This window comes from Mobula birostris, chromosome 4 (genome assembly GCF_030028105.1).
Source record: "Mobula birostris isolate sMobBir1 chromosome 4, sMobBir1.hap1, whole genome shotgun sequence".
NCBI lineage: Eukaryota > Metazoa > Chordata > Chondrichthyes > Myliobatiformes > Myliobatidae > Mobula > Mobula birostris.
Genome location: NC_092373.1, coordinates 137,509,235 through 137,526,002, shown reverse-complemented (window position 1 = coordinate 137,526,002; position 16,768 = coordinate 137,509,235). Strand labels below are relative to the sequence as shown.

Genomic DNA, 16,768 nt, shown 5'->3' with positions numbered 1-16,768 from the left:
TGGACATACAATCCATGTATATAAGCTATCTTATGTACAGTATTTATACTTATTGTGATCTTTATCTTATTGTGTTTATTTTCGTGCTGTTTCATATCCAGAGTAACAATGATTTCATTCTCCTTTACACATGTGTAGTGGAAATGACATTGAACAACCTTGAATGGTGAAGAGGCTGAAGGACAACCTGATATAAGTATATAACATTAGACAGAGTGGTATGTACTGGAATGCACTACTAGAGTAGGTGATTGAAGCAGGTATGAGAGCAACGTTAGCAACCTTTAACAGGCATTTAGACAGACACATGAACAGGCAGGGAATAGAGCGAGGGTTCCCAATCTGGGATCCATGGACCACTCGGTTAATGGTAGGGGTCCATGGTAGGGGTCCATGCCATAAAAAAGGTTGGGAACCCCTGGAATAGAGGGATATGGCCTTTGCACAGGTAGATGGGATTAGATAGTTTGGCATAATGTTCAGTATAGACATGGTGGGCTGAAAACACTGTTTTGGTTCTATGTTGTAACAGAATAGACATGGAAGCACTATTATTTTAAAATCTATCTCCAATTTCTTGGGGTGTGGATGATGTAAGCAAGCTTACAGCATTAGTGTGCCTTAGGAACTCAAGTCTTTGAGGAGATTATGTTTCAATAATTAAGAAGTTCCAAGATACAAACTTAGCAATTATGAAGGAACTACGATGCATACCTGAGTCAGAATAGTGATGGAAAACTTGAAGATGATTTTTTTTAACTACATTGCAATTCTTGGAGAGAGCTTCTTCCCTGAGGCTGTGACCCTGCTGAACCTCACATCACAGCGCTAAGCAGTATTGCACCCACATTGTACTGTCTCAGTACTTTTTATATTTGTGTGCTGTAGCACCTACGTTTTATTCACAGTTATTTTGTAAATAACACTATTCTTTGCATTTCGGGTGAGATGTTAACTGCACTTCATTGGCTTTGTACCTGTACTCGGCACAATGACAATGAAGTTGAATCTAAAAAAAATCTAAATAATTGGGAAATGAAAACAAACTTCACTCCTGAGAACCTTCTGTAACCCAATAAGACTGTGATTGATCTTCAGCTTCTGTAAACACTTACTTCCTGTCTGCCAGCAGCACTGGTGAGGAGTATCGGTCGGCCAATGCAGATATTTGCCTGTTTCATGTTGTTAAGACCCATCTGAGCAAGACATCTTCGACAAGCTTTCGGTACCTTCTCATCAGCTACAAGGAAATCAACAAAACCATGATGAATACTTGCATTTTCCAGTTTTTCCCTGAAATCTTGTACATAATAGAGTTAATGTAAAACTGTTTAAGTTTAAATGTGCTTCACGATTCTATCAGTCTTGCCCACCTATGATTTAATTGGGGTCTATCTGGCCTGTTTAACTGTTAAGCAAATTAAATTGGTCCCTATTTAAAGTAATACATTTTTTGCAGTACAATACCAGACTGATACCATTTTGTCCATCAGGTATGTCACAGCTTTTTGTATGAATGCTCCAATTAATTGTATTCTCCACCTGTTTCCCCCAGCTTTGAATTTTGATTCTCTCTTCTAACCATGAATTCACTTTCTTCAACAGCACTGAATGAACTAGCTTCAACCATACCATCAGGTGGCACATTCTAGACTATTTGAAAAAAAAGTTCCCTTTAACCTTATAAAGGTGTCAAATTTTTAAATGTGGTTGGTTACATCCTGATGATGTAACTATTCAGTCCTGCTAAATGCTTTTCCATCATTCAACAAAATAGAGGTGGGACCAGCAAGCAGCATTTACTCCCTGCTGCTCACGTTTGGGTTCCACTTGGCTCCAGACCGAATCTCAGCCCTGTACAAATGGGGGAACAATGAATTCTTGAGGCAAGATGAAAATGATTACCCTTCGTGTAAAGGTGGCATTTGACCATGGATGACATCAGAGCCTTAGTTTGTTCTAGTCAATAGAAGTCATGCAGGTAACTCTATGGTAAAGAAATATACCTGTATTGTTTTAGACCATGGCCATTACTCAGAGCTTTTATCAAAATTACCTTCAATACTCATCTAATGTATTACAAGATCAGAGCGGAGCTGTTTATTGATGTTTGCACAATCTTCAATTTTCAACTAAAATATAGAAAACGCTATGAACAGTCAGCAGATTAGGAGTGTCATATTGTCACTAGAACAACATAGATCGTTTACTGTTTGATTGAAACCACCACATACCACAACTTACTCTGTAGAATAACAGCATTTTACTCACTGCGACTACACCGATTAAAATTGAGCTAACCATTTAGCCTACCTCCTTACACTGTATAGATTGCACTGCAAGTCACAGTTCTTCAAGTACACATGCAAGTACCGTTAGAACATGAGTGTCGGCCTCTGGCAACACTGTCGACATGGACGAATTGGTCTGAAAGGCCTCTTTCTATGTTCGACAACTCCGATTGTTTCTTCCGATGAATTCCAGACTCCTAACCACATCACCTCTCTTACACTCCTTTTACCAATTACTTTAAAACGATTCCCGCGGTGTAACGCATAGTCCGAGAATCTGCTCACTTAATGTATTACCTAAATTGGAAGGAACAGATCATTTAAAGTGCAAATATGTTTACGTATGTCAACCTCCATTGCTAATTTGTCGTGCCGTTTCCTTACAATCGTGCAAAGGTTTTGAAAAAAAAAATACACTGAGAGCTAAAATGTTGGTATAGCAGTCACTAATGCATCCTGACAACAAAAGTCCGTACCTTTCTCTATGGTGTCGGAGACTGTCAGTACAAGGCATGACTGCGTCTCGGTCTCCACGCCGTCCAGCTTAGCCCCCGGACTCGGGGCACCAGGGGACTTCACCGGCGACGGCCAGCAGTCCAGCCCAGCCCTCGGCGACGCGCCCTGATCCCGCACCGGTTTGGACTTGGCTTTCTTTTTCGAGGACATGATGTAAACGGGGCAACGTGATCCTCAGCAACAGAACGCTGTTTCCATGCGGCACCGCGGCACTGACGTTACACTTCCCCTGTGAAAGGGGAAAGGGCAGCCCGACCGCTACCGTAATTACTGACAAAGAGGTGCCCTGTTTACTGTCCTCCAGCGGAGATCGAGTTTTATTTAATTCAATGCTAATCCGGAGGAGAAATCTTATTCAACACTGTTTTTCTCCATTTTCCTGAGTACTTCGTCTTCATACGTATTCAACACTTTGTTTTTTTTCTCTGTTTTCAGGAATACGCTTAGCAATAAAGAATTCTAATCAAGTTATTTTCAATGATATGTAATTCAAATCAGAAATGTTGAAAATGCATTAAAGTTATGGATCAAGCCTTGGAAAAGGTGTTTCTGATGTTCTGAGTTGTGATTATTGGACCGTACTTTGTCAATGTACTTTTTCTTTACTGTGGATGATTGGTGGGTGTGTGGTATGTTACGTTTTTGTGTGTAAGAGGAGGGGACTGGGGGTTCTGATACTACTGTTGCTGTTCTATTTTGTGAGTAAGAAGGGGGTAGGAATTGTTGATGTTTTTTCTCTAAGTGATGGGGTTAGGGATTGTTATTGCTGCTGTCTTTTTTTCTGTGGGGTGGATATTTTGGGGTCTGAGTTTTGTTTCCTTATTTTTGTGTTGGGGGAGTTGCTGTCTTCTTTCATCAACACTCATGGTATTTTGTGCTTCATGGCTATCTGGGGAAGACAAATACCAGTGTTGTATTGTACACCATACTTTGACAATAAAATGAACCTTTGAAGCCTCTTTTATATTTTCTGACGGGGGGGTGGGGTCCTTAATGATAGACGCTGCTCTCCTGTGACAGCACTACTTGTAGAGGTGCTCAATGGTGGGGAGGGCTTTATCTGTGATTAACTGGGCTGCTTCCATTATTTTTTACAAGCTTTTCCATCTAAGAACTTTCTTGCTGAACTAGATTAAAATGACAGTATCTTTTGCAATACAATTACTGTACATTGTTATTGATACCTAACTGGAAAATGTGTGGCCATGGGTTAGGAGTGGTAGAGGTTATATACTTTTAATCTGATATAGCTTTATTGATTCTGAATGCTTGTTTAGAATTTGTCTTTGCAAAGAAATTCCCATCTGATCACCAAAATCGTGTATTTGAATGTATATTTAAAAATGATCAAAACAGTCGTTATACACAGCACTTCCATACTTCTGTGCTGAACAGGATATCAATGATTATAAAATAAACTTTTTTAACCGAAGTTTAATGTCTGCTTTACGTGACACGGACCCCGAAAAAGCGTCATATATCCAGACAGTTTAGCAGATTCGCTGTTCTACTAATCTCTGCCCCAACAGTCGGCAGATTTTCTGCCAAACCTGCATTCAGGGAATGATTAAGCTATTTGCTAAAATGTCATTTTCAGTTCGGGGATTTTGACTTTCAAGTGAACAAATACTATTATAACAGGGAATTTAAAAAAGAACATTAATAATGGGGGCGGGAGCAAAAAGTAATCGAGGGGAAACAATAATGTACTAAAATACTGGGATTATGTACCGTTTCCAGAATACGTCTTTCTGATCATTAACACAGTTGCCAGTAGCGCCAGCAAGCCTCTCGGGGCTTTAACTGGGTGAAATGCGGTAACGGTTCATTCGCCTGCTGGCCAGGGTGTAGTAAATCGTGGGGCCATGCTGCTCCTGGGATTCCGTGCATGGGCGAGTGCCGCTGCCCCCTGCCGCCGCGTTGTGCGCGGGGTGCGGGGGCGCTGTCCGGGCGCACAGGGACCCGAAGCCCTCTTCTTCCCAAGTAACCGCTCAGGTTCGGGGCAAGCGTCTCTAGTGAACATCGCCAAGGTGGATCGCTTTGGAGGAGTCACCGTTCACCTGGAACCTAAACACTTCCCACCTCAACTGGACGAGCTCAAATTCCAAAAACTACTGCAGGGCAAGTAATACAAAGTAATTTGCCTTCCTCTGAACAGTCCCCACGTAATATTAAGGGGCAACATTTTAATTTAAGGGTGTAGAGCGTCACTTTTTATTTATTAAACCATGAAAGTACCCCTTAATCGAATGTCATTCATTATTATTAAATGTAGGTTCAGTTTTGCTGTATGGTGGCCAACGTTGTAAGGCTTCACTTTTACGTAAGAGCTTTTGCATAACACATTGTACAGTGGATTCCAGTAAATTGGTCCATTGGTTAATCAGGGCTTGGGACAACTCTTAAAGAACAAAAAAATAGCCGGGATTCCCTTTGTTTATTTGGGACACTATGCCGCGTTAATTGAGACAAGCGTCTGATACCAAACTAGTGTCAGTCCCGTGTACTTGTATAGCTGTTATACACACATTGTGTTCCGAGTGAACAGTTGTTAAATAGCATTATTTGTGCGAGTTTGTGTTCTAAAGCTTTTTCATGATTTTTGGCACTGATAGTTGGCAAGAAAAAAGTAGCAAGACAATTTAGAATTGTTTTGCTCATTATGGTTTCAAGCATTCCAGGCTTGGAGATGCCAGAGGTGGCCAGGAGTGAAAATGAAACAATTTCACTGTTTCAATAAGTTGGGGAACTACAAAGAATTTTAAGGTATTGACAATCATTTTAAATGTTAGAATAAAAATGAAGATTTGGGAGATGTAATCATCATCCAAAGCATTGTATGAAGGCAATCCATTATCTGCACTAGGTGCCTGTGCAAATTTTATTCATTGACGGTCAATAGAAAGAACATAGCAGTGTGTTGGTTGTCCATCGCACAATGATGGCACTGAAACCTGTTCGGGAGAGTTTTTAAAGTATTGCACAGCAACAAACAGTTCCACTCTCTCAACATCAGAACTTCGGGTCCAGTGGTACAAGTAGTCATCAAAATGGTGGCAGTTTGCTTTATCATGCCCTTCGCTCTCCACGAAGCATTGCAGAATCACCTTCTTAGCCGTTGGATCCCTCTGTTGATCTCATCCACCCAGTCTGCCAGAACTGACTTCATGTGCGTGTCCCTATTTCACTGGGGTATGAGGCCTGCAGTTACCCTCGCCTGGTTTAGCCTGCCTGGAGAAGTGGTGTACTGGGGTGTGGCCACTGTCACATGCAAACAGCTCCTTGGAGCAACAGGTGAGAGTTGAGTGTCTGGTGAGGACCAAAGGTGAGTGAGCTGCCCCAGAATGGGCACAACAGGCCCGTGTGTCAGAGGTGCTACCCCTCTCTGGACACCCCATGCAAGGTAGCGTACACCAGATGAATTACTCTGATAACTATAAGGGACTAGTATACAGTTTTGTATTACTGTAGTAACATTGATAGTGTTATAATTTGTACAATGTTATTTTAATACATAATTTGTTGCTCAGTTAAACAATAATTTGTCTTTTTAATACTAACTTCAGGTAATTGGGACAGCCATTTAATTGGGCCAAAATGTACTGGTCCCAATGTGTCCCAATTAACCAGAATCCACTGCATATCTTTTTTGGTAGATTTCAAATTCATTTCAGATTCCGAGTTTCAGAAAAGGCTTCAAAGTTTAGGTTACTTTCCATGTCTAACATCATAAAAGTTGTTAATAAAACAATAAACCATATCTGCCTTTAGCTTATTATTTTAAAAGAATCAGTTTTTACAAATTTCCTTTCATTTACCAAACTAAGAGTACAGTTTGCATACAAACAGTAACAATTAGAGTGCAAACATATCTATGACTTGAAACCTCCACAAAAATGTTGCAGGAAGTAAATAGATGAACTGATCCATCATAATAATAAATGGTAGACGAGGATGGATAGGATGAGATTGTTTTAAGACCATGAGATATAGGAGCAAAATAGACCATTTGGTCCATTGACTATGCTCCGCCATTCAATCATGGCCGATCCTTTTCTTTCCCCTCCTCAATCTCATTTCCCAGCTTTCTCCCATTAACTAACAATCTCTGCTTTAAATACATACAACTACCTGGTCTCCGCAGTTGCCTGGGGTAACAAATTGTACAAATTCACCACCCTCTGGCTGAAGAAATTTCCCTGCATCTCTGTTTAAGATGGACGCCCCCTCCGTCCTGAAGCTGTGCCCTCTTGTCCTAGACTCCCCCACCATGGGAAACATCCCTTCTATATCTACTCTGTCTAGGCCTTTCAGCATTTGAAAGGTTTCAATGAGATCCGACCTCATCATTCTATATTCCAGAAAGCACAGACCTAGATGTTCCTTGTATGATAACCCTTTCATTCCTGGAATCATCCTTGTGAACCTCCTCTGGACCCTCTCCAATACCAGCACATCTTTTCTTGGATGAGGAGCCCAAAACTGTTCACAGTATTCAAGGTGAGGCCTCACCAGTGCCTTGTACAATCTCAGCATCACATCCCTGCTCTTGTATTCAAGACCTCTTGAAATGAATGCTAAAATTGCATTTGCCTTCCTCACCATTGACTCAACCTGCAAGTTAACCTTTAGGGACAAAGTCCCTTTGCATCTCAGATTTTTGGGTTTTCCTCCCTGTTTGGAAAATAGTCTGCACATTTATTTCTACTACCAAAGTGCATGACCATGCATTTTTCCAACACTGTATTTCATTTGCCACTTTCTTGCCCGTTCTCTTAATCTGTCTAAGCCCTTCTGCTGCAACTTATTTTCTGCTACTTATCTATTTAATACTGTTTTTCTATTACTGTCTTGTTTTTATCTACCGCTTTATTTAATTGCCTGAGAGGAAGCCAAACAGAGTTTCATTGTACCTATGTATAATGACAATAAAGATCATTCAATTCAATTCAATTCAATTCAATCCTACCTGTTTCCTCAACATTATCTGCCCCTCCACCAATCTTCGTATCATCTGCAGACTTAGCAACAAAGCCATCTATTCCATCATCTAAATCATTGATAATGCAGCATAAAAAGAAGTGGTCCCAACACCGAATCCTGCGGAACACTGCTTTTCACTGGCAGCGAACCAAACAAGGATCCTTTTATTTCCACTCACTGCCTCCTACCAATCAGCCAATGCTCTAACCATGGTAATAACTTTCCTGTAATATCATGGGCTCTTAACTTGGTAGCAGCCTCATGTGTGGCACCTTGTCAAAGGCCTTCTGAAAGTCCAAATATACACCATCCACTGCATCCCCTGTATCTATTTTACTTGTAATCTCAAAAAATTCCAACAGATTCATCAGGCAAGATTTTCTCCTTAAGGAAACCATGCTGACTTTGTCCTATCTTGTTCTGTGTCTCCAAGTACTCCATAACCTCATCCTTAACAAATGACTCCAACATCTTCCCAACCACTGAGGTCGGGCTAACTGGTCTATAATTTCCTTTCTGCTGCCTTCCTCCTTTCTTAAAGAGTGGAGTGACATTTGCAATTTTCCACTCCTCTGGCACCATGCCAGAGTCCAATCATTTTTTCTGAAAGATAGTTGCTGATGTCTCCCCAAACTCTAACACTACCTCTTTCAGAATCCTAGGGTGTAGTTCATCTGGTCCGGGTGATTTATGTACCCTTAGGTCTTTCAGCTTTTTGAGCACCTTCTCCCTTGTAATAATAAACACACCGACTTCTCTTCCTTCACATATTACAGCATCAGGCACACTGCTAATGTCATCCACAATGAAGGCTGACACAAAATACTCATTTAGTTCACTTGCCATCGCCTTATCCCATGTTGTTATTTTTCTGGCCTCATTTTCTAGAGGTCCACTCTCATCTCTTTTATTTTTTACAAACTTGAAAAAGCTTTTACTATCCACTTTGATATTGTTTGCTAGCTTGCTTTCATATTTCATCTTTTCCCTTCTAATAATTCTTTTAGTTGCTCTCTGCAGGTTTTTAAGTTTCCCAATCCCCTACCTTCCTGCTAGTTTTTGCTTTGTTGTATGTACTCTTATTTGTTGCCCAATATTTTCAAAGTGGTTTAATTATTGAGCTATAGAGTATTACTGCATAGAAACAAGCCCTTCGGCCCATCTAGTTCATGCCAAAATGTAACTCTGCCTAGTCCCATTGACCAGTACCTGGACTGTAAGCCCTCAATGCACTTTCCATTCAAGTACTTATCCAACCTTCATTTTAATGTTGTGATCAATTCTGTATCCACCATTTCCGCTGGCAGCTTGTTCCAGACTCGCACCATCACGTTCAATTTTAATTGCCATTCAACTATAAGTGAATGCCCAGGAATACAGCCAAACAAAACAGCGTTATTCTGGGGCCAAGGTGCAAAACACTGTACCTTACAGTCACAAAAAAAATGTAGTCCAAGTTCCTGAGTCCATGAATGTTGCAGCAGTCTGCAGTCGAGCACAACACAGCTTGACTTCTGCTGAGCAAACACTGGGGGGCAGCAGTGGCTCCAGCATGGACGCCGTGCCACACTGCCTCCATCTCTCCAGTGGAGCACCTGACTCTGATGCCTCCCTCTGGGTGACTGCAAACAGGTGACACCACAGCTTGAGGCCTAGTCCTTGCTATGACCAAGGCCAAACAGCTCCCGCGCAGTTCACCAATAAACCAGTGAATTGTACTTGCAGCATTCCACATTAACAATGTCCAACAGCGTCTTAGGATTACAAGAGAAGTGAGTAAAAGGTACATTCCCAGTTAGGCTGCACCCCTCCTTTGTGCACCGATGCTTCTCTGGCACAGGCAGCATCACCGTCCACACCACGTCCAACTCCTTCAGTTTCTCCACCAATGAGCAACTCACTGACGGGGTAAATCCACCGTACTTTAAGTTCTTAATGTCCAGCAGGGTCTTATGATTGTAAAAAAATACATTTATCATCCAAGTGAAGAAGTTTCCACTCAGGTTCCCCTTAATTATTTCATCTTTCATCCTTAATCTATGATCTGTAGTTGTAGTCTCACCCACCCTCAATGGAATAAGCCTGTTGCATTTATCCCATCTTTACCCCTCATAATTTTGTATATCCATATCAAATCTCTCCTCATTTTCCTATGCTACAAGGAATAAAGTCCTAACCTATTCATGTTTTCTTTATATCTCAGGTCCTCAAGTGCTAACAAAATCCTCGTAACATTTTCTTCATACTCTTTCAATCCTATTGATAACTTTTCCATATGTAGGAGCCCAGAGCTGCATACAACACTTCAAATTTGGATTCACCAACATCTCTTCCAACTTAAACATTACATCCCAATTCCTGTACTCAATTCGTCCAACGTATTGATATTGTCACGAAGAAGACATGCCAGCAGCCATATTTCATTAAGAGTTTGTGGGAATTTGGTATGTCACCAAAAACTAACAATTTTCCACAGATGGACCAGAGAGAGCCTTCTGACAGGTTGTGTCACTGCTTGGTACGATGCACAGGATCAGAAAAAGCTGCAGAGGGCTCTAGACTCCGCAGGCTCCATCACGGGCATTAGCCTCCCTACCATTGAAGTATATCAAAGACAAACTGTTGTTTAACTGAGGAACAATTTATGTATTTAAATAAAGTCAAGAACAAATTAGAACACTACCAATACCTCTACAGTACTATATCACTTATTAGATCTTAATGGCCATCAACAGTGACATTCATCTGCCGTATTCTTTTGATTGGCTGTAAATGAACAAAATCAACCCAGATACCCAGTGCAGATAATGGACTGCCTTCATACAATGCTTTATCATTGCATCCTCCAAATCCTCATTTTCATTGTAACATTCGAGGTGATTGTTGATACCTTCATAATACCTAACTTGTTGAAGAAATGAAGTTGTTTCGTTTTCACTCCTGGCCATTTCTGGCATCTCCAAGCCTGAATATTGTCACTGCAGTGAGAAAAATAGTTCCAAATTGTCTTAACTGTTTATTTCTCACCAACTATCAGTGTCAAAAATCACTGCTTTTTGAACACAAACATGCAACTGACACTATTTAAAAACTGATTGCACTAAGCATGGTGCAGTGTTCAATGGCCAAGCAAGTACTTATGACTGGTGCTAGTTAGAAACTGTTTGGCAATAGTGTCCTAAATAAAGAAATGGAATCCTTTCGTTTTTTTGTTAATTTAGTTTTTGTTCTTTCAGCATTGTTCCAAATAAGTGGCTGCGCCAATCAACCAATGGCTCAATTAACTAGAATACACTGTATTTGCAATAGAAGTACATCTTAATAGATAAGACCAACACTGAATATTTAAACATCTTTATTGGGAATCCAGTTACCTAAAACATTCTATGTTTACTACTATATTTTGAGTGGTGTCTCTCTGAACACACCTGTCCCTCAAATATCGATTGGTAAGTATGACCATGATAATGCGTTAAGTGGCAAAATAGCCAGTCTGGAGCCTTTGATGTATTTATCTTATCCTGAAGGTTTTGATGAAGTCCAATTAACTTTTGCTATTTATCTATTATGTTCCCCTGTGCTACAATGGTGTTAAACTCAGGATGTCCCATTCCTAATGGATTGTTTCAATACCTTGAACAACCAGTTCTAGCAATGAATGTCACATATAGCACAGTATCTTTACAGAAGTACTTTGTCAATATCCAAAACACATTACACATTTCTGAAGTGGCCTCCCACTTAAGAAAACCGGTAATAAACACATGGTATTAATTTAGGTAGCTGATTTTGTATTTCAGGACTAATTACTGTTTACAGCTTACATTCGAAAACAGTTTGAAGCTGTTTCCCATTTCGATTATAGCCACTTCTCCCTAATTCTGTATAGGTTCAGCAGAATGGTATCAAGAGTGGAAAGCAATGATTGTGTGGACAGATTTCAGATAATTCCTCTGGGTAGAGTAAATGAAGAAAATTCTCTCACATTTATATGAAATCATGGAAGGCCTGTTAGCCTTGAAAGGATATAGTGGCCTTCAAGGGAATATGGCTTTGATAACTCAGAATAATATCTGGACACCTAAAAACAAATTAAACTAACTAACCAGGTACCCTAAGATGGCAGCAGAGTGTGCTGTCTCTATACAAGATGGCTTTTATTATCATGGGCAACCAATGGGTTAAATGGAGGGAAACTGTTTTTACATTGGGGTTATCCTGATTTGGAGCTGCATGGTCTAAAAATTAAAAATGATAGATGCTTGGATTTCTGTTTTGCAAAGAACAGGTAAAGCAAGATCAGGTGTTAGCATCAACTTGACATTATCATACTCACTGTATAGGTGTCTGGTAGAATTTGGAAGGAGTTGTTGGGAATGTGGGAATAAAATGGAATTACTGTGAATGGGTACTTGACGACCCGCACACATTCATAGGACTAAAGGACCTACATTAGGTCCTTTTGCTATCAGGGCTGCTGTCAGGGGAACAACCCTGGCTCAATAACAAGCTTATCCCATGAGTAGCACCAATTGTCTATAAAAAAGAGATGCCAAGTAGGAAAAGCTGCAACAGAGCTCTGCAAGTGAGCACATACCACATCTGCAGTTGGTAAGTGTTAATGAATCACAGAAGGAACCAGAACAGTACACCACAGTACGGTGATGTACAGTGGCATGCAAAAGTCTGGGCACCCCTCGTCAAAATTTCTTTTACTGTGAATAACTAAGCGAGTAAAAGATAACCTGTTTTCCAAAAGGCATAAAGTTAAAGATGACACATTTCTTGAATATTTTAAGCAAGATTACTTTCTTATTTCCATCTTTTACAGTTTCAAAATAACAAAAAAGGAAAAGGGAACGAAGCAAAAGTTTGGGCACCCTGCATGGTCAGTACTTAGTAACACCCCCTTTGGCAAGTATCACAGCTTGTAAACGCTTTCTGTAGCCAGCTAAGAGTCTTTCAATTCTTGTTTGGGGGATTTTCACCCATTCTTCCTAGCAAGAAGCTTCTAGTTCTGTGAGATTCTTGGGCCGTCTTGCATGCACTGCCCTTTTGAGGTCTATCCACAGATTTTCAATGATGTTTAGGTAGGGGGACTGTGAAGACCATGGCAAAACCTTCAGCTTGCGCCTCTTGAGGTAGTCCATTGTGGATTTTGAGGTGTGTTTAGGATTATCCTGTTGTAGAAGCCATCCTCTTTTCATCTTCAGCTTTTTTACAGACGGTGTGATGTTTGCTTCCAGAATTTGCTGGTATTTAATTGAATTCATTCTTCCCTCTACCAGTGAAATGTTCCCCGTGACACTGGCTGCTACACAAGCCCAAAGCATGATCGATCCACCCCCGGGTGTAACAGTTGGAGAGGTGTTCTTTTCATGAAATTCTGCACCCTTTTTTCTCCAAACATACCTTTGCTCATTGTGGCCAAAAACTTCTATTTTAACTTCATTAGTCCACAGGACTTGTTTCCAAAATGCATCAGGCTTGTTTAGATGTTCCTTTGCAAATTTCTGACGCTGAATTTTGTGGTGAGGACGCAGGAAAGGTTTTCTTCTGATGACTCTTCTGTGAAGGTCATATTTGTGCAGGTGTCGCTGCAGAGTAGAACAGTGCACCACCACTCCAGAGTCTGCTAAGTCTTCCTGAAGGTCTTTTGCAGTCAAATGGGGTTTTCGATTTGCCTTTCTAGCAATCCTACGAGCAGTTCTCTCAGAAAGTTTTCTTGGTCTTCCAGGCTTCAACTTGACCTGCACTGTTCCTGTTAACTGCCATTTCTTAATTACATTACGAACTGAGGAAACGCCTAGCTGAAAACGCTTTGCTATCTTCTTATAGCCTTCTCCTGCTTTGTGGGCATCATTTATTTTAATCTTCAGAGTGCTAGGCAGCTGCTTAGAGGAGCCCATGGCTACTGATTGTTGGGAGGAGTCAGGGTATTTATAAAGCTTTGAAATTTGCATCGCCTGGCCTTTCCTAACAATGACTGTGAACAAGCCATAGCCCTAACAAGCTAATTAAGGTCTGAGACCTTGGTAAAAGTTATCTGAGAGCTCAAATCTCTTGGGGTGCCCAAACATTTGCATGGTGCTCCTTTCCTTTTTTTCCCACTCTAAAATTGTACCATACAAAAATAATACATTAATCTTGCTTAAAATGTTGAAAAGAATGTTTTATCTTTATTTTTATGACTTTTGGAGATCAGTTCATCTTCTACTCATTTAACTATTCACAGTAACAGAAATTTTGACCAGGGGTGCCCAAACTTTTGCATGCCACTGTATTATTAAAGGTAATGTGTGATTATAAGTCTGAATGCAAAAGGGAACATCGCCATCCTCAAAATTTGGGATGGGGAGAGGATGTGAGCACTAGTGATGAGCATCAAAGACCAAAAACTTTCTTCAGACAAAGTGCTGAATCATCTCACCATCTTGTTGAGGCATCTTACAGAAGTTAGTCCTCAATCAATTGGATTCACTTCACAGTCTCACCAGAAACATCTGGCTGAGTTGGTCAAGATTTACTCTCCAGGAAGATCTCTACCTTAGTCAAGCAAGACCAATAAAACGACAGCACTGATAGTGCTACCTTGACCAGCCAGGTTTGCTGTCTTCAACTTCAATCCAGCCCAACAGTTCCTGCAATATGTCTTTTGCAGTCTAACCAGCTGACTAATAACCTGTTCACTGATAATCACTGTGTTTTGACACAACCACTTAGCTCAAAGTCCTCATTAGTGTCCTTGATCAAAGAGTGTGTTCCAGAATTGAATTGAGAGTGTTTTCCCTTATCATCAAGGCAGAACATTATCAACTTAAGCTTCTCTCAGCTTCCTTAAAAATTAAGCAGCCCATGATGGCATTCAGTGAAACCTAGACAATATCCAAGCATGGTCTGAAAACTGGCAGGTAACATTCATGCCACATAAATGCCAGTCTAGAACTCTTCAACTGAACAGTCTAACTACTTGCTCTTTGATCTCAATGCTCTTACCGTTGCTGATTCATGCACCATCAACATCCTGTAGTGAGATGGCTATGGTAGCTTGGCTGCTGCCACAAATTTAACTGGACCAAGTGCTTAAGTAGTGAAACTCCAAAAGCAGATCACAGCAGTCAATTCACTCACTGACTCTCAAAAATCTTGCCAGCATCTACAAAGTACAAGTGAAGAAAGTCTAGAATAATGTCTGGAAAGTCAAAGTGTGCTGCAATAATCTTCATCTTCTAGTATTGAAAAGACAGCCAGAATATTATCAAACATTTTTGGATTAAATTCCTTGATGGTGGATGAGACCTATTTTTGCTTAATGCTACATTAAGTGGATGCTAGACATGCCAGACTGAGAATTTTGACTTTACAGTTGAAACCTTTGATTAGTTCTTACAGTCAGTATCAGGAATGCAACATGCCTCATAATAAGAAATATATTCACCTTGCTTTCTTACACTGATTGAAATCTTTAACACTGTTTAAGAGTCACTCTGCAGCAGTGTTCAGTCTCTTGCTTCCCAGCTTCTGACAACAATATATTTGATAGGACAACCTATCGAAAATATCTGCACTTATTTAAATCATCTAATGGAATACACGCATTGCTGAAAAAGGGTTTTATTTTATTAATTGCCCTTGCAGTGAATAGCAGTTGAGACTCAACCATTTTGCAGTGGGTCTGGAATCACACATATACAGGGAGAAGACAGCAGATTTCCTTTCCTGAATCAGATAGGCTTTTGTAACAATCCAATAATTTCATGATCCCTGGTACTGTTACTGACTTATAATTCCAGATTTGTTCAAGTAGCTGAATTTAAGCTCCCAGCAGCCTTGATAGGCATTAAACGGTGTAGATCTTTAGAACACCGTTGCATGCCTCTGGATTGTAACCCAAGTAGTATAACAACAGAATACTTCAAATGCTGGAAACCTAAGCTAAAAATCGAAAATTTTGGAAATACTCAGCAGGTCAGGCAGCATCTGTCATGAGAAAAACAAAGCTAATGTTTTGGGTCAATGATCTATTAGAGAACATAGTCATAATGTACAACAATTTAATGAAATGCCGTTAAATGGGATGAAACACATTTCATTTGCAGATGCTATTGTACGTTGGAAAGCCGAAGGCAAGGTGGCAGTTTGGCTGGAGGTTCCTATTCTCCAGAGCAGTTTCATATCTGCTGCAGCTCATCAAGGTTTCACCTTTCACCATGCAGAAAAGGACCATTCTACGCTGGCACTTTGGTTAGCCGCAGGGGAAAGCAAACTTCCTTCTTATGCAACACATCAAGTAGGAGTGGCTGGTGAGTAAAGACTTTGTCCTCATTAGCAGTTTTGTTTTACCAGTACGTTAAATATATTTTTCACACTTGGGAAGTGACAGTATTCAAGAGAACCGTACAATAGATAATGGAGCAGTGCAGTCATCCAGGAGAAACCTCACGATATGCTGCAAAATCTGTCTCAAGAATAATTCTAGGACTTTTATTCCACTTCTTCCACCGAGGCTGGGTGGGACTACAACCAGAGGTTGTGGATTAAGGGTGAAAGGTGAAAAGTTTAAGGGGAACATGAGAGGAAACTTTTTCACTCAGGGTTGTGAGAGTGTGGAACGAGCTTCCAGCACAAGTGGGACATGCAAGCTCGATTTCAACATTTGGGAGAAGTTTGGATAGGGACATCAATGGTAGGGGTACGGAGGCCTATGGTCCCGGTGCCGGTCGACAGGAGTAGGCAGCTTAAATGGTTTGGCATGGACTAGATGGGCTGTACTTTTTTATGACTGACTGTACATAAATCAGTTCCATTATGTTAAGCACTATGAGCAAGTGAGCAAGTGCCTTCCGTTATTATTTATAAATCTGCCTTTCTTCAGCTTAAACTTCACATTCCTGCTTATATTCTTAGTTTAAATTGAATTTTTTTTTTGATTTACCTTTTTTTTTATCCAGTTTACTGTTTTGATTTCTAAGCTCAAT

At 40.4% G+C, this 16,768-nt stretch overlaps 2 protein-coding genes across 6 annotated transcripts in view; one reads left to right on the top strand and one right to left on the bottom strand.

Moving 5' to 3' along the window:
• The window catches only part of afg2a (AFG2 AAA ATPase homolog A), a 457,570-nt gene that overhangs the window by 421,081 nt on the left and 19,721 nt on the right, over positions 1-16,768 (bottom strand). For 2 of the 5 annotated variants that reach the window (XM_072256116.1, XM_072256118.1), the window contains exons 1-2: positions 2,768-3,052; positions 1,116-1,240 (exon numbers count right to left, since the gene is read on the bottom strand). In XM_072256116.1, coding sequence (XP_072112217.1) covers positions 1,116-1,240; positions 2,768-2,957 — 315 coding nt within the window. In that variant the 5' untranslated portion in view covers positions 2,958-3,052. Of the gene's footprint in view, positions 1-1,115; positions 1,241-2,767; positions 3,054-16,768 lie in introns of those variants that run through there. The other 3 variants (XM_072256117.1, XM_072256114.1, XM_072256115.1) reach the window with 3 other exon arrangements.
• nudt6 (nudix (nucleoside diphosphate linked moiety X)-type motif 6) overlaps positions 4,629-16,768 on the top strand; it is a 136,177-nt gene continuing 124,037 nt past the window's right edge. Inside the window, exons 1-2 of the mRNA XM_072256124.1 lie at positions 4,629-4,928; positions 15,890-16,093. Of these exons, the coding sequence (XP_072112225.1) occupies positions 4,673-4,928; positions 15,890-16,093 (460 nt within the window). The 5' untranslated portion in view covers positions 4,629-4,672. The remainder of the gene's footprint in view (positions 4,929-15,889; positions 16,094-16,768) is intronic.